The 18,892-nt window shown below is 30.7% G+C and overlaps 4 protein-coding genes across 4 annotated transcripts; 2 read left to right on the plus strand and 2 right to left on the minus strand.

Annotated features, from left to right (window-relative positions):
- Positions 1-3,383: 3,383 nt before the first annotated feature.
- HELRODRAFT_83339 (hypothetical protein) lies at positions 3,384-4,772 on the plus strand (the record flags this gene model as incomplete). Its single annotated transcript, XM_009023346.1, has 4 exons — positions 3,384-3,456; positions 3,812-3,924; positions 4,084-4,116; positions 4,680-4,772. Coding segments are annotated over 4 exons (312 nt in total), but the record flags the coding sequence as incomplete, so codon positions are not given.
- Positions 4,773-6,664: 1,892 nt separating this feature from the next.
- On the minus strand, positions 6,665-12,079 carry HELRODRAFT_175981 (hypothetical protein; the record flags this gene model as incomplete). Its single annotated transcript, XM_009023347.1, has 8 exons — positions 6,665-7,077; positions 7,927-7,956; positions 9,006-9,094; positions 9,237-9,317; positions 9,532-9,909; positions 10,242-10,613; positions 10,918-11,160; positions 12,027-12,079. The coding sequence occupies 8 exons, from the start codon at positions 12,077-12,079 to the stop codon at positions 6,665-6,667; spliced, it is 1,659 nt and encodes a 552-aa protein (XP_009021595.1).
- A 1,200-nt stretch (positions 12,080-13,279) lies between these two features.
- On the minus strand, positions 13,280-14,411 carry HELRODRAFT_175982 (hypothetical protein; the record flags this gene model as incomplete). Its single annotated transcript, XM_009023348.1, has 3 exons — positions 13,280-13,692; positions 13,837-13,838; positions 14,296-14,411. 3 exons carry the CDS (start codon positions 14,409-14,411, stop codon positions 13,280-13,282), a joined length of 531 nt encoding a protein of 176 aa, XP_009021596.1.
- A 2,506-nt stretch (positions 14,412-16,917) lies between these two features.
- HELRODRAFT_175983 (hypothetical protein) lies at positions 16,918-18,359 on the plus strand (the record flags this gene model as incomplete). Its single annotated transcript, XM_009023349.1, has 2 exons — positions 16,918-18,034; positions 18,190-18,359. 2 exons carry the CDS (start codon positions 16,918-16,920, stop codon positions 18,357-18,359), a joined length of 1,287 nt encoding a protein of 428 aa, XP_009021597.1.
- Positions 18,360-18,892: the final 533 nt, after the last annotated feature.

Consider the following 18,892-nt stretch of genomic DNA (forward strand, 5'->3'; position numbering starts at 1 on the left):
CCNGCAGTTTCTTAAATCATCAGCAGGAGAGGCCACATCGTCTGCCCGCATGAACTTCACGTCGTCCTGCAGCCAGAACACTCCATCTTTGGACAGTTTCTTTGGGGCAAATTATTTTTCGATGACGATGATGATTATGATGCTTGTTGTGATGGTAATAATGATGGATGGGGCTGGTTGTAATGGGAACAATATACACATATAATTATTTATAATATCGCTAATAATAACAACATTGATGGAAACTGATTGCTAGTCAAATAAAGAAAATATCTCTGATTAGCAATGCAACGTGAAATCAATCAGTAGAAATATTGTTTGTGTTCATTTGTTACAGCGGTCTTTCACCATTGTGGATTTGGCCTGAAAACTTTTTAATTATGTTGTGTGCATAATTAAAAATGAATGCGTTAATAAAATTAATGATTGTTAAGTCGTTTATAAAAATTTAGCACTGACGATTTCATTGACTCCGACATCTCCATCCACACGAACACGGATAGGGAGCGGAGAATCATTGGGAAATACAATCACATCGTTGGCGCATGGAATGTTGCCTGAATCCCAGTTGTCAGCATTCTTCCATGAGCTCCTGTACTTCCATATGTATTCATGTCCCTGTCTTGGTGCTGTGTATATATATACACATACATACACACACACACACACACATATATATATATATATATATATATATGTGTGTGTGTGTGTGTGTGTGTGTATGTGTGTGTGTGTATGTGTATGTTGGAAGGAGACCATATTTTATATATATATATATACATATATAAATATATAACAAAAAATTGTATGTAACATGAAAATAATCCATTTTATGCTTTCTTCAATAAACAATTTAACTTATGTTGTTAACAAAAAATCATTTAATAACAGGTAAGTAACAGTTCATTGTAATGAAAACTATGAAAATTAATTTTGTCGAATCAACTTTAAGACGCTTTATATTAATTCGTTTGAAAATTCAACAAATTTTGCAAAATTATTACTATATTCATTATGAAATTTTAACAAACCTATGAGCAGTATGAAGTACGTTGTTAGTTGCAAACATCCGAACGGAAACTTATTCATCATAAATAGCAATTCACTAAATAACTTAATAGGCGTTATGAAAACGTGTGCGTGCGAGCGTCTTCATGTCATTTAAACTTTCTCATCATTCATTTCATCATCTGTTTACATTGAAGACAGAGCTGCGTGAGAAGTTATTTCAATCGATCGAGATTTAGAGGCCGACGTTTCAAAGTTCATGAATTAACTTCGAACCATTTAATGTATGATAACTCACCAACATGTGAATTTAAAAAAGTCTCTGTTTGACATATAGCTTTTGATGAATTTTGGTATGAAGTGTCATTGATACATGTGGCGGAAAACAGCTCTTTCATTCCAAATCTTTTCCGGTTTTTTCATTCCAATTCTTCTGTAAAGATTTTTTGTTGATTGTAGCACCAGCCCATTGAAGCCAATAATACCTTCGGTTCAAGAATTCACTCTTATCTATCTGTATCAATCCGGATCTACTGAGAACATTCTCACCTTACAGCACAACACAAGCGTTTGTATAAAGGATCAGTTAAAACTGCCTCAAATCTGGGTCAACGTCGGTGATCTAGAGCGGTTGACCAGACTAATGTCAAGTCTTCAACAAATGCGACAAGTATTGATTATGAATTGTAGATCTACCTGGTTTGATTTTTGATCTTTCTTGGATATGAGTGCAGCTTTCGATTGTGTTGATCATCAAATTTTTTTTGGAAAAACTGGCTTATAAATACGGTATCTTTGGTGCAGTTATTGAATGGTTCAGATCATATCTGGATGGCAGGAAGCACCAGGCTGTTTTTAAAAATGTATTATCTGAGGAAATGGTTTTAACATCAGGAGTACCACAAGGCTCGGTGCTAGGATATTCTTTTTGTAATGTATACTGCTGGGGTTTTAAGGTTGATTGATGAGTTTGGTTTTAGGTATCACGCTTATGCTGATGATATTCAAATAATAGTTAGTAATAAGCCTGAATTTCTACAATATGAAAGAAATGGACTTGTCAAATGTCTTAACTAAACTAAACAATATTGAAACCTGAATTTCGAACAATGGTCTTAAATTAAACCTATATATATATATATATATATATATATTTATATTCATGATTAAACCAATAAAAGTCAAAATTTATTCCCATTGGAGCATTACACAGTTAAAAAAATTTAATATTGATTTGGTAAAATCTAATGGTGTCAAATTTAAATTTTGCGACAAGTTAATTTATTTTATATTCCATAGATATAGGTATCTAATCCATGTTATATTCTTCAAAAAATCAAACTCTGACAAACAAATTAAGTTGAATTAAATTATCTTTGTTCTATGTAGCACGAACACGACATAAAATATCGCTCACTTTGTTTAGCTCTCCACTTTTCTTGCGCTAGCTGACTGAAGAAAATGGTGTTGCTGGAAAATGATGCTGTAAGTATAATTAATAAAAAGTATTTCAAATAGTTACTTTGCAGTTTTGAATGTAAAACAATTTTTATATTAAATAATGAATAAATAAATCTTATTCTCATTCAAATTCCAACAGCTGGAACTGTTATCTTTTCTCTTCCTCCATGTTCATTGTGTTCAAAAAATTACTTTTAAAATTCAACTGAATAATTTTTGTTGATTAATATTTAATAGTGTTTGTTTGTGCTTCATCTATCAACTGCCACTCTCTATTGTGGCCAACAGCTCTCTGTTTTTCTTTCAGTTTGTTTGACCTCTTTTTAAAATAAACATTTTTAAAAATTTTATCAAATTCAAAATTTAACAAATTCCATTAAATTTTTTTGCTATAGTGTTCACTAAAACTAAGACTTTTAAATTGCCATTTATCAGTATGAGTTAATTTAATTAAAACAAGCAGATGAAATTAAATATTTTTTGTTAATTTATTTATTTTGTTTCCATGTTTTTCCAGTTATTTGTTTTCAAGTAGTTAAAGTTATTATGTGAAGAATGATCATTTATTATTATTATTAATTGATTATTAAGAAGTGTGTTCAGTTAAATTTTTTTAAATCGAACAATTAGAATCAAATCTGATCTAATCTCAAATCTAGCGGTGGATCTTTTTGCTGTTGTCCTGTAGAAAAATAGTTAATTTTATGGACTCTTCTAATTTTAAATCTTAGAATTCATACCTATTTAAAATTTGATTATTTCTGAATTTTAATTTTTTATATAGAATAAAATCAAAATAATTTTTTTTATGATTTATGCTAAATGGAGATAATAGAGATTAATTTTATTTTGTTGAGCAAAAATAATTTTTGTAAAACAACAAAAATATTTTTATTTGATTTGTGATTTTATAGTTTCTGAGTGAAATGACACGAATGTTTCAGAAGTCCAAGTTGGGAAAACCTATACAACTCACCATGAAAAAATGTTGGTCTTTTTAATTTTTAGATTGAGCTTTAGAACATTATATATATATATATATATAATGTTTAATTTGAAATATTCTCCATCCCAATATATATATATATATATTATATATGTGTGTGTGTGTGTCTATGTGTTGTGTGCATAAATCATATGCTAATTATTTGTTGGGCAGGGACCTTTTAGTCATATTCGAGTCCGGTCATTGCATGTATTTGGGAAGTTCAGCAGGCAACTTCAACCACTGGGCCATCACGCTCTCAGGCATCCCGTTTTTCATAAATAATTATAAATGCTGGAAAATGTTGATATTTTTTATTCATTTATTAATTTTTATGAAAAATGAAATTACAAAAAGATGATGGTCGGACGAAACCCATTCCACGAGATGGCAAGCCTTCCTTGCCAGAAGCCCAGGAGCATAAATGCTTAATTCGAGTTGTCTTAGGAAACAAGAAAATTAGTACAGTTGTATGTGGCTTTAAATACTTTTTTTCGTTTGTAACATTTTGCTGCATCTTATAATGAATAATTCATTCATTTATTCATTTGCAATGTTCTACATGGTATTTCATTATTATTTCTTTTACATTATTTTACATAACCTTTTATTAATATTCATTTTTGTAGGTGTGCCAGAAAGACATAAATAAATTTCAGCTGGTAAGTAGATTTTAACCAATAAACAACCAGGGTGTCAGATTTGGATGAAAAATATCCGACTTTGGCCCCTAAAAAATTCTTATCCTACTCCTGACAAAATTTTCTTATTCTGGGTTTTGATTCCCAAAATAATTTTCCAACTTTTGCATTATAATTTCACCTTATTATCTCTACTGAATAAAAAATACTTTAGAAAACACTTAAAATCAGTCAATGTAATCGTTTTTATTAGTAAAATTACATTATTTTTATGTTTCAAAACATACTGAAAGAAAATTTGATTTTATTCACATCATTAACATTTATTTTCAGTGTTAAAGATGATTGAATAATCTCACGTATTTATCATCTGAATCGAAGATCTTGAAAAAATATTTTCAAAATAAGAAACTATTTTTCAAAAATCATATTACTTTCTAGAGTCAGATTGGGATGAAAAATATCCTACTCTGGCACTTCAAAAAGTTTAGAGTTCGGCAAAAATCTCTACAAACTCCGACTCCAACACTCTGCAAACAACAATTGAATATAATAAGCTTATAAACGTGTTAATTTGTTTGCAGGCATATGCAAATGTCCTCAAAGGAAACATGGACGGCCTTAAGAAGAAAGAAAAAATGAAAGTTAAAATGAAAAGCAAAGCAAATGCTATTTAAATTCTTCAACTTAATTTTTTAATTTATTTTATTCATCCAATTTAATTTTGTCACAATCTGTTAATTTTAAAGTTTATTTCTTGTTTTGTTCATGTAAAGGACGAAATAATAATTGTTTATGATTTCATCTCACAATCGTCTTCGTACCATCCCATGAGTACGTGTCATTGTTGTTATATTCCTGGAGCACAATTATATGCAAAAAATAAAATGTAGCAAACAAAAATAGCAATAAATAGATAACAGAGAGTAACGCGTGTTACAAGTGTGCTTTATGTCAGCGATAGAATGTTCTGTGTTGTCTCTTACCCTTACTATGGCTTGCAATGTTGAGTGTAGATGGTACTGATATTTAGATGACCGACTTGGTGATTGGCAGGAATAAAACCGAAGTCAAACTACTGCAACACAAACAATGTATGCGTGTATGTCTGCACGAGCAGCCACCAAGAGCTTTCTACCACACCACGTCACAGAACCTCCTGCTAGAAAAACCACCACAAAATGAATTACAACAGAACAAAAATACAAGAAAAACAAATAAAAAAATTAAATATAACCAGAAAAGAAAATAACTGCAAAACCAATACCAACGCTAACAAAAAAATACTTATCTTAATTCTGTGCCGATCATTTTCCAAACCGTCAGACTATTTATTGCACGACAACATGCGCTCAAAAAGCACTCATCTCAATTTTCTAACGATCATCCTCTAAGCCATCAGACCGTAACTGTAGGACATCATGCTCTGAAAATAATTTTTAATTGCTTTTTCAATAAATAATTTATAAAAACTTTAAATAACCACATTAAGCGTAGTCAGATAAAACACCGCAACAAGTAAAAAAAACACTTAAACCAGTACCAATCTCACCAATACCAAACTGCACCTGGCGCGCTGTTTGTTGGACGTTGCGTTCTTTATACACTCTTCCAAAGTTCAGAAGAATCAACAACACGGGGATCCTTTTGTCATATTCGGTAACGGTAACTGAACGCACTGCTCTTAACCATTAGGCCATCACACTGCCCAAACATCATATTATTTGTTTCCCTAAGGTTGTCACTGAATGATGTCATAATTAGAATCATATTTTATTCAAACAAGCGTCGATTCAAGTTCGGTATCGGCCTAAGTTTTTGACCTGGCCCAACAAAAATTAGTCAAAAAGGGACTTTAAGAACTTGATCAAGCTAGGTTAAATAATTTAGTTAAACTTGCTTGGTAAATGTTTGTACAAATGAATCAAAATGTGTTTATAAAAAGTTCTTTAAAAAAAATGAAATATAAACTGGCTACGTATTTGTTGTATTAATTTTTATTAACAACTGTTTCTAAAGTTGAATAGCTGCATTTAATAGTCCAGTTAAATAAAATATTATTTTCATTATAATATTATTTGAAACATCAGAATTCTGAATCTAAAACAATTAAGTGTACTGAAATATACCAATTACATTGATTGTTTTTTAAAGAATAGAGTGAAATTGATATTAGCCACAGGAAAATTTAGTTTTTATATCATTAACTCGTTTTGTTTTTCTGAATAAGATACTAAAATTTAAAAAAATATTTCATTTCTTCATTTATTTAATTCTACATCTTGAAAAAATTGTAATCATGGCAGTTCCGTTGTACAGTGCTTTTAAAGAATGTAGTGAAATTGAAATTATTTAGTTTATCTATCATTAACTCGTTTATTTTTTTGAATGAGATACTAAAAATTATTTTATTACTTCATTTATTTGATTCAACATCTAATAATCGTCAATCAGAACAAAAATGTTTTCTTTGAAATATTTTTCTTAAATCAACAAATATACGCATTTTTGGTTCTTTTATATGGTTTTAAATAAGTCAATTTACAGTTGAATCAAACCGAAATGAGAGTTAGATGAATGACTTAATAGCAGAAACTTCGCCGGTAACCATCTTCAAGCTGTCCTCCAGGAAGGAAATTGTTTCTTCATTTCCGTCAAGCCAAGCATTATCAAATTCCAAATCCTTCAACAACTTTGACTTTTCTTTGTCCAGGAATTCCACGTAATGTTGGATAGCTTCAACGGCTGGTTCTGTCTCAACATGAGCGGGACCCACAGAACTTGAATCAACATTCGTCATGAAATTCTGATAACTTGTAAATAATTCTACCTCATTTTCAAGTTGGTCTAATAGTCCGTTTGTGGCGTCAACTCTTTTCATTAACAAAGACCTCTTTATCTCGTAGTTTTTAATAAGCAGTTTTATGTAATCCGTTTTTAGAAAATTCACTTTCAATTCCAGCTTCGGAGCTGATTCGACAACTGTTTGTAATTAATAAATATGTTTAACTATTTCAAACATTATCTAAATTAATTTTTAGTATTATATGGTTTTAACAATATCAATAGCACCTATAGGCCCTTGCATTATAAAAAGCATCGACGGGAGTAGTAAGAAAGTCATTGGCATATACAAAAAATGTATAAGCCTGGGCATTAGTAGGATGGCACGTTTTTGCAAAAAAACCTTCTGATGGCTAGGTATTTTAAACAATTTGCAAAAAAGATAATACGCAATTATTTCAAGGTATTGAGTCATATTCTTTCTGTGTATTTTTGATTAGCGGCTTGAAATTTAGAAATTGAAATTTGCCTTCTGAAATAATTTTCAATTTTGGTACGCTCTCATTGAACTCCTAATCTTCTACTAATAGTATTTGCCTTCTATTGCTGTCAGTGATTGAGAAAAAAAAATAAAAAACTAAGGATGACGTCGATTTATTGAATAAATTGCAGTTGTTTCGCGTGGTCTTGGAATACTCATAAGAAATTTGTATCAAGTGTTCAAACTCCAAAGTTTTGTTTGGGCGCCCATTGTTTGTGTGTAAATGGGAGGTTGGGTCTAATCCTGAACTCCATGAAGACGCTACTGAGGAGTGAGAAAGATCGACATTTGAAAATTATGAAGCCTCATAACTTAATGTAGGCTACTTCATAACTCAACACAAAAAATGAATATATATAATTATTTTAATAAAAGTTCATTTCATTTGCAACCTTTTAAAGTTAAAAAAGGGTTTTAGAAACAAAACTTCAAATTGAAATATATTTAAAAAATTTGTTTTTTAAAAATTGAATTAAATGGCCCAAAACAATTCACATTTCACTTACCATTTCCGATAGTTTCGTCGATTGATTCACCTTTCAAAAATGTACAAAAAATTCAATTATTGAAAATAATTGAATGAAAAAATGAAGCCAACTCCACAAACTAACAATCCAATCAGGCAAAACGTTGAATAAAAAATGCAAACAGTACTTGATCGGAAAGATAGAAACAGCAGGCTCGTAAGCATCAAAACTTTGCGGAACATGGCTGAGAGATTCCTGAGGAACAGTTCAATGAGTTTCACTTCAACGTTTTTCCTCCATTTTTATACCTAATGTTATATATATATATATATATATATATATATATATATATATATATATATATATATATATATATATGTATATATATATATATATGTGTATATATATATGCATATACAAACATATTTGTATGTGTGTGTATGTGTGTTGTGTATGTGTGTGTGTGTTTGTGTGTGTAATACAAAAATATTCTTTTATTTATTGAAAAATTCAACAGCTGTAAGTAAATCATGTAAATCATTCAAATGAGAAAATTAATGTCAACCAAAAACTGAAAATTGATCAATCAATCAATCAACCAATCAATTAATCAATCAACCAAACAACCAATATCAGAAACTTCAATATATTAAAGGTAATTCATTAATTTAAATTGTCAATACAGATTTTAGTCATCACCGTTTAATTTTGTTCAGAAAATGATGTTGGTTGAAATGCTGCATTCGTGAACCTATAGGGAGAAGCAAAATATCGCAATATATACCTAATTAATTTTAATCTTTTCTAAAAAATAAGAACTGCAAAGAAGCAGTCTTCTTATTGAATAAAAATTTAAACCGATACAAAGTAACTAAGAATAAGTAGATAGAAAAAAAGAACCAAAAAGAACAAAAAAAAATATTTTTGAACAATAATTTACAAAGCAGACGCATGGTGTGCTGGCGCCAACATCAAATGCATGTGCCCTCTGAATCACGAATGACGGGACAGGGTAGTGATTTAATGGCCGCAATTTTTAAGAAATTGGTGATAAATTTTGTTTCTCATGCAGTTGAAGAATATTGAATGATTTTGATGTAAAATAATGGAGATAGCACGTGAATGAAGTTGTTTGCCTAGATCAAGAAAAAACACGATGAACATCAGCTGATTTCTTGTTTGCTTACGTTGAGTTGATTGGGTTAGCCTAATCAGATTTCAGTAAATGAAGTTAATTTAATTTTAAATCATCCGTTTTAATGTTTGTACAACTGTTGACATTTCTTTCAGGATTAAAATAAGTTGCTAAACAAAATGGCGTATTTGAGTTATTTAGAATCTTAACTTACTGTTGTATCCCTTGAACGCTCGTAACTACCAGCACCAACTTTATAGCTTCAAAGATATTATTTCCAACACCAATGTTGATGCTTCCAACAATTGTCAAGTTATCGTTATTTCGTAGGTTCAAGATTTTTACGATCAAAAAATTACAAATATAGCAAAAATAACAAAGATAACGAATAATCAAGATAACAAATAATATAGCATAATTTGACCATTGCAGCGGTTATAACGTTCTCCCTTAGCCTGTTGATCCCTAACATAGGCGTTACTTCTTTATTTTTATGAATAGGGAATAACCTTTCCCAATGGTCAACTTTCATCTTTGCCCGTTGTTTTTCGTGGTCACAGGTCCTGTAGATACCGTTATTTATTCTGTTAATGGCCTTGTTCCGATATTTCCAATTTCGTGAGAATTTCGCCGGGCATCGCCTTTTTCTGCGCCGTCGGTTGTGCAACCAGACCAGAGCTTTGCTGTTGAAACCTGTTTTATTTCCTTTTATGTCACGCCACGTTTCTATTACTTTGGTTCCTCTAGCCATAGGCAGGCGTCGTGGTTCTTTCTTGATTTTGTTGGCACCTGTTGCCAGTAAAATTTTTACGCTGATTTTTTGAGATGTTGAATGACCGGACGAGTATCTTTGATACATGTTGTAAGATTCAACGTTGACATCTTTTCTGTTGATAAGTGAGGCAGCGATGAAAGACAAGGATCAAGCTTTCATTCCGTGTGCGTGCTAGAATGGTTTTCTCAAAACTTGGAACATCATCTGTCATTTTTTCGTATTCGGTATGAATATTCGCATTAGCATTAGAATCATCTTCATTGACGTCGTTAATCTCTAGAATAATGTTCCCCAAATTAACGTCTTATCCAAATTATCTTAAATTGAATTGTTGGTGAGTGTTGCATCCAAATTGTTGTAGGTATTATTGCCACTGCTGTCGTTGTTTCGTTGTTATCAATGAAAATTAGCGAGTTAGCAGAAAGATTCGAATGATAGTCCTACTGCATGTCAAAAGTTTCCTTGTTTTTGTTACCGCCAAAATCTGAACTATTCTTAAAACCTTCATCGTCGTTTTCGTCATCAACTTCATCATTAGTAATGAAAAGCACTAGAAATGAGGCAGGCGAATCGCTTGCAGCAAAATCCGAGTAATAGTCCCATTGCATATCAAAAGTTTCTTTGTCATATATATATATAAAGTTCCCCAATATTTTCAAAACCTTCAATTTCGTCTTCGTCATCATATTCATCATTACATTTTTCTTTGTTAACACGTGCAACAAAGTTCTCACGTGCGCCGTAGTTGCACGTGCATTGCAGTTAACATTTGCTTCGCAGTCGAAACCATCCGTAGAAAGTATAAACTTGCGATCGCTAATGTAATTATACGTTGTTGAATAAGCTGGTGATATGATGTCAGGAACTTCAAGATCTCGTGTAATTTTTTTTTATTTTCGATTGTCACTTCATTAGGTGATGTTCTTTCAAAAGCCGATCGTATTATTCTAATTACTTTGACTGTGTGTTGATCGATCTTGTTGTTTAGTCCTTTTAGTATCTCTGACCTTTCAGTTGCCAATTCTTTTGATTCTTCTATTAAAATCGGCTTTTAATTCGGCACATTGTTGCTTCTGTTTTTCCATAGAATCCGGAAAGTCGAACTCATCAGGTTCATTACTTTAGTTTATTAGAGCATCCCTTAAGCGGTTCATCAAAACTGCCTTCAGTCCTTTCGAGTCGAGGTTTCGTTTTCGTAGTTCCTTCCTCAGATTTGTTGCATCGAATTCTTCTAATGCTGACATTCTTTATTGCAGAAAGTTTCAAGCTCTCAAAAATCTTTCTTCTGACACCAATGTTGTAACCTTGACGCTCGTTACTACAAACACCAATGTTCAAGATTTCCGATAGATGAACACAACTGCTTCAAACACAAACTTTGTCGAACGTTTATTTCAATGCCAACACTAAACTTATCCAAGAAAATACATAAATCAAAATTACAGCTTCGCTTTAAAGCTCTCTCTAACCTCGCTTAAAATTTTTTTGCCACAGGACTTTATATAGGCTCTAAAGTAGATTTTTAAGATCAAAAAACATTACTAATATAACAAAGATAGCAAAGATAACGGTTAATCAAGATAACAAATAATATAGCGCAATTGGACCATTGCAGCGGTTATTAAATTACTATTGTGCTGATACTAATATAAGAGTTCAGTAAGAGTTTTGGAGAAAGAGATTTTTGCCAGAGTATGATTGGAAATTTTTGAGGGGCCAGAGTTCGATTTGGAGACACTTTAATACAAAAAACAAATATTAATTTGTACACTAGGTGACTACGGTTAAGCGATAAGAAACGATGATAAACCGTAGTCACCTACTGTTCTCATAAATGCAAAATTGGTCAAGTGTGGGCACCAAAACTTTGAATACATTGGGATGGCAACAACCGAATTATCAAGAAGACTTGCAACATAAATACAAAGTAATTTTATTAAAAAAATTAATTAAATTTACTGATTTTTAAGTTTTTATTAAGTGTTTGTTTTATGTCATGTTCCCCACACTTTGTTCGTAGAACCTCAATAAAAAGTTTGATTGTAGTCTTTTTCTAACAGTCAGTAGACTGTTACGTTGTTTTTAATTTTTTCTTTCTCATTGTTTTATCTACGATATTTTTTATTCTCCCTATATTTTCTTCTACTCGTTCAACTATCATTTTAATTTCATCGAGATTTAGTTTAGCGAACGATGTCACTCCATTTTTTTCTGTTACTTTATCGTTACCTTCTTTCTGATTGCAACTCTGCAGCTCTTTTTCCACTACTCACTATGTCCATCAATGATTGTCTGTTTTTTTCTGGCTTACACGCTTACACATCTTTGATCAGTGATCTTTCGGTATTTCTTAAGGACGGTCGGTGCCATTAACCGTTATAAGAGTGTAATAATAATTTAATAAAAACTTAAAGAAAATATTTTTTCAATTTTAATAAAATCACCTTTTTTATTAACATCACGTTAAATTTTATATTCGTTACAAGCTGTTTATCTATGTTTATCTATGCAGGGTAATCAAAAGATTGATGGACATATTATTGGTCCGAATTAAGATGTGGTATAAAACAGTTAAACGACATTCTTTTCGGTATATGCAAATGTTTATTTCAGTACATTTTCACTATAAAATATTAAGTAATTCAAATTTAAATAACTTGTTTTAAAAATTTCCATAAAGCCAGCTTTTGTGAAAAAATGGATAATGATTTAAGAATTATATAATAATTTCGTGAGCATTTATGAAATTTAACAAAATTTTCTATCTTAAAATTGATGATTTGTTTTTATACTGTAAAATGAAATTGGCTGATAAAATGATAAAATGAACGATAATGGTCTCTGATCGTTACAATTCGTATGACGCCATGAGCTGACATAATGTTGCAATAAACATTAAGCAAAATGATTAAAAAATAATTAAAAAAATAAAATTTTCAACAAATGAGTAAAAATTATCATTAATAAACTTTAAGAAATGTAAAATTGGATGAAAATGTGCGCTGATGCATTCGAGGACCAGTGTAGGTGTTTGAAGTATACGGTTGTAGCTGCCATTGCGGCCCGATTTAGCGGCTTTTTGTTCCATTATTAAAGCAAACTAAATTAAGTAAAATATGATTTCTTCTATTCTCGGGTAATCGTTCTCGATGGTTGTTACTTTTAATTGTAATGTAATAGATGATGGCCCGAATAAACGGCTTCTACAGTTTTTTCTTTCTTCTCATGGTTGGGTCATTTTATCGGGGAGGTGGTTAAATTGAAATTAATTAGTGGACAAATTTTATGCATTGATATTTATAATTTGATAACTCTAATTGTATTTTAATTTTCATGGTCTGAAAAAAATTTTCTTTCCAAAAAATTACGGTACAACAGTAAAACACTTTCAAGACAACTTTTTCGTTTAAAAACGTTTTTTATTGTTCCAATTTGAAATTGAATTAAAAAATTCCAATTCAATAAAATGAGTGAATTTATAATTATCCGAGTGACTTGATGGTAGGAGCCTCGTTGGCAATCAACTGCATACCATCTGACAAATAGAAGTAAGTTTGTTTGTTTCCATTAAACGAAGCTTCGTCAAATGTAAAATCTTCCGTCAATTTCAGCTTTTCGTTTTCCAGAAAATTCAGGTAATTCTGAATCGATTCAACTGCTGGTTTTACCTCGACATGGGCTGAGCCGACAGGACTTGATTCAATGTTGATCAAAAAATCTTTAAAATCTTCGAATATCTTCATTTCCTTTTCAAATTGATCCAACAGTTTTGTCGTGCCTGCTATTCTCTCGCTTATAAAAGGTTCTTTTATTTTGAAATTGTCAACAATAAGCTTCATGAAACCCAATTTTTGAACATTTAGATCAGATTCCAGTTTTGGAAAAGCTTTTACAACTGTTCAAAAATTAGGTTACATTGAATTAATAAATTACAATTTTTGTAGTTAATACAAGATCGTTGATTTTTTAATTGAAAATATCGTTAAACCTTTTAAACTTAGAAACTATTAGATCTATGTGAATGATGCATTTTTCCTACTGCTGTGTTGATGGGTAATGATAATTTTTAGTTTTGTTTTTCTGGTTACGCTTTCCAAAGCACCCTACACACGTCAGTTTTTTTTAGCACAGTTTTAACTGTACAAACCATTTTGCGCGCGAACTGGCTTGATCAAGCTTGTCTACACACGCAAGTTTTTTTCCTCAGCTCCTTTTTACTTAGTTTTTCGGTGTTGGTATAATAAAATTTCAAATTATATTACACACAGTTATCTTATCAGCACAAAGCACGTTTAAGTTCGCTCAACATTGCCGACGACTTGAACGGCATCACCCAACGTCGACTCACCTTTTACAAAATGAAATAAGAATTCAATTCAAGTTTATGATTGAATGTTCTAAATTTCCAAATTAGATAATCAGTCAAAATGTTGTATCATAAAAGCAAAACAATACTTGATCTGAAGAATAGAAGCAGGAAACTCGCGAGCTTCAAGACTTAGCTGATGATGGCTGAATGATTTCTGCAATGAGGTTCATTTCAACGTTTCTCCGCTTTTCAATTCTCTTGATATCGTACTCTTTCTTTTTCTCTTTCTCTCTCTGTATATACATTTTCCAAATAAAAATTAAGATTTGACACACACACACAAAAAATCAAAATTGATAACGACGTTTATTGGCAATAAATAAGTAAAAACCGTTTTATTTATTTACGTAAAAATCCAAATAATAGTTTTATTTATTCATTTAAATCAATCGACCGAATGATCGATCAACGAAAAAGAAAAATAAATAGCCTTTATTTATTTATTTATTTGAGCATTTTATTTTTTTATCATAAAAATATTTTCAGTTGAGATAGTGTTGGAAAGATATGCGGATATTTGTAGATTATTAAATGTTAACAACATGCATGCTGAATCAAATTATATTTTGTGTTATAATTTTCAAATGGATTGTAATGCATGCAATAAGCTGAAAAGTCATTAAAATTAATTGTCATAAAAATAGTTAAAAACTTAAAAATTACTTCCGAACAAATAAAAATGTCAATAAAAAGTGATTTATAGAGCATGGACGAGACGCACGGTGATTTTCGGATTCATCGTTCAGTCAATGTTGTCTGCGAATTATGGGTGATGGTAAAGTGCCTGGGTGATTTAATGGCAACAATTTGAAAAAAAGTTTTAATAAATTTTTACACATTCCTTTAAATAAATATACAATTTGACGTGTTCCATCAATTTTTATTTTTTTACTTCTTTTGGCCCTAGTCATAATTTTATTTTTTTTTTATTAGAAGTTTATATTATTTTATTACAAACAGTTTTTAATTGATTATATAATAGTAATTTGTTGCAAAAATTTATTCCAACAAATGCTCCGTAATTGCGAAATACTTCATTAGACGAGGAGGTGCAAATATCAGAAGAACTTCTGCAGGATGCACAGACATTCGTTGAGAGTGCGGCGGATAATCACGAACGAATGGAGGATGCTATGGACAATGGTATGGTTTTAAGTGAAATTTATTTTCAGTGTTTGTTTTACTTAGATTGTAGGAGCTCCTATCCTGCCCTACCATTTGGCAACCTTTACTGGCCTGATTCGAATACAAAGAAAACCCCGACTATCGAATGTTCTATCGTATTTTCAAGTGTTTGGACAAAACGTTCAAATTTGACTAAGCCAAAACACACAAAAAAACTTCTCATGCTAGTTTCATTAGTTTATTTGGGATATTGATGATGATTATAATTCACTCCAATAAAACAACAGAACCTCATAATTTGTGGTTTACATAGTATACTTTAACTTAAAAAGTCTTTACATAATAATTTGCGGTCAAGCTTAATCTAATGTATCTTAGTCGTGCTTGCTTGAAATCCTGGTTTTATCAGTGTTTCTGATGGGACTGTTTTTTGAAGAATTTATAGATTTCAAGCTTTCACAGATAAAAAGTGCCCATTTACAGGAAGAATCGACCAAACAAAAACCCAGTAACTGATTAAAAAAAAATTCCAAAACTCTCAAAACTGGTCATGCATCTACATCTGATAACTCACAGCAATACATATTGGGAAACTGTTTAGCATATCAAGTAAAATAGCAAGCACTCTAAGCTGGCGAATTGATTAACAAAATTACGATAAAATAATATGATAATGTACCAAACAAACACAAATCATTCAGTCCAAAAAATCCAATTTTTTGTCCAACATAAATGAAATAAACCATACAACAAACAATCGATTTATAACGCAGTTATTGCGTTACACTATATATACGGGAGAAAATTTTATTTTATAAAAAAAAAATCGGAAAAATTGTCAACTTACTTAGCCGAATATTATTCACTCCATCACTTTATTTTATCGAAGCGCTAGATTCGTGTTAGTTAAATGTCGAACGTTTTCGTTATTCTATTAAATTGTACTCACGATATATAAAGAATAAAAGACTTTTTCGTTTAAGTATTTGTTTATTTAACAGATTTTAGTTAAAAATCAGATTTAGAGTTATATAAATTGAGATCAGCGAACCGAACACTAGTCAACAACTCCACTCTCCCTGCTTGCACTCCTGCAGGCAGACGTATATAATTGATATTTCTCTTCTTAATTAGATTGGACTCTTTGGTTAGTTAGCTGCTAAAATAATTGGTTATTATTTAAATATAAAATTTGCGAAATTTTTTTGCTCTGTAATATTATGTTATATATAATTGAGAAATGTCAAAAGTTTTTTTAATATTTTGATTGAGTTTTTTGTCTTTTAAACTTTAACTTTTTAAACTAAAAATTGTTAGGAGTTAGAATGTACCCTGTATGTACAGTACAGGTGTACCCAAATGGATCCTCGCTTCTCTAAATGTCAAATGTCTTTAATTTGGATTGAATATTTGATAATTAAAAACTAAATGCAAATGTGAATGCTGCTTTGTTTTTATTAGGAAAATGGGTGGTGTGTATAAATTTTCTTCTCAATTATTATGACCATTATTATTATCCTGATTATGACTAATTGATTCAGTTCAGTTGTTTATTCATATCATATCATAGTCAGTGGCTTTGCATTGTTGTATTAATTGATTCTCTCATTTTTAATTATTGATGTAATGCAATTTAAACATTATTCAATTTGCATAAAATCTTGGTCTAATTATTTGGCAATTACTTTCTTAACAGTCTTTGAACAACAATTTACATTGAAGATGAAAATACAAGAATCTCATTCAAAAAGAAAAAAAGATGACACAAATGATGTGGTTAAAATTACTAAAGAGCCAAAAACTAAACGTAAAAAAGTTATTAAAAATGAAAAAAATTTAAAAGTTGATCCAAGCCAACAAGGAATTAATGCTTCATTTTCAGCTGTTCTAAATAAACTTCTCATAAATCAACCTCTAAATAAAAATTTTAAAATACCTACAAAGACTTGTGGAAGAACATTTGGAAATGATTTAAAGAACATTAATTGTGGTAGAAACTTACTGGAAACAAACAAACCAAGCAATAGTAAAAAGGAAATTAACAAGTCAAAATGTCCTATTGTCACATCAACTCCTATCATCATGCTGGAGGATCTAAATTTGATTATTAATAACGATATCCGGAATAGTTCCATAACAGTTGACACCTTAGATCTCAATGATTGCGAGAAAGAACATGAACACAGTTTTTCAAATGGCATTTCAAACTGTGTTAATGTCATTCCTATATTGTCTCCTGTCCTCTCTCAAGCACAGCTAGACAACAAATCGAAAGTTGATAAAGGTAAACAGAAATGTAGGAAGCTTAAAAAAAAAGTTAGTGACATCATGCAACAACATCTCTCCATCATAGAATCAACTAAAGTGTCTGATACCGAAAACCTTAAGGAATCAAAAAACCTACAACAAGTTAATGGTGTGGTTGGGATGAACCCATGCGACAAAATAAAATCATCTGAGTTTATTAAAGGGTCAAAAATTAGAAACAGGCCAGAATCAAAACACCAGAAACAAGTATCTGATGCCGATAAAATGACCTCATGCAATAAATTGAAATCATCAGAGGAAGAAAAAAATGAAAATGGCAGTTTCAGATTGTTTGAAATGGATCGGTCAGATGTAAACACCCAGCAGAAATATTCAAAAAAGAAAGCAGTAAAGAAAACAGTAAAAGCTTCAAATGCAACAGAACACACTGAATGCTTTTCTGATAATCATAAAGCAAGAAAAATAATCAAGAAAGGTAGCAAACTCAAAATAATTTTATTTGTGGGTTTTGAAACATGTTTGTGAATATTTAAATGTACTTTTAATTTATTCATAGACATTTGAATGTGCTTGAGTACATTTCATCGTATTCATAAATATTTCAACGCATGTTTAATTTTTTAATTGCAGCAGTTGGAGATGCAAAAAAGAGGGAACACAAACTGGTTGGTTTTATACTTTGGGGTCGTCCATTTATCATGTCCATATGCTCGCACGAAAAGAACTGTAAAAAATTGGTAAAGAATGCCATTGAAACAAAAGGTACATTAATGTGTGTCAAGTCAAATAAAACTGAGTAGTAACAAGTGCCCCGAGTATGATTGCTCATGGTATTTGGTAATATTGTAAAAAACGGTAACTGTTATTGAAATTAAACAGTTTGTTTCAATCTAAAGACGTTTCAAACATACGCTGATGGAATGCTTATAGTTTTATGGCCAATTGAAGTTATTTACTAAATCAGGAGCACAAGAAAAATTAATTGTGTGGACTTGATAAAACTGGATGACCCCTGAATCATATTTAAAAACTTTTTTAATTTTGACATGTTCATAATTACAAGCTCAACATTCATTCAGATTAAAGACTTTTGGAGTGATGACGTGTTGCAGAAGATGAAAGAGATTGAGGACATTGCCGACAACTACTCACTCATTATTCAATAATAATCTTTTTTATTTTATATTTTTATTTAAAATTTCTTAAACCTTACTTTTGTTCTACTGTTGTTTTTGTTTCAGTTTTAATTGGTGACCGTTGATTGACAGTAATATCTCAGATCTACTTGCCTCGAAATTATCGATCAAAAATTTCATTCATTTTTACATATTTT

The sequence above is a fragment of the Helobdella robusta genome (genome assembly GCF_000326865.2).
Source record: "Helobdella robusta unplaced genomic scaffold HELROscaffold_36, whole genome shotgun sequence".
In the NCBI taxonomy this organism is placed as follows: domain Eukaryota; kingdom Metazoa; phylum Annelida; class Clitellata; order Rhynchobdellida; family Glossiphoniidae; genus Helobdella; species Helobdella robusta.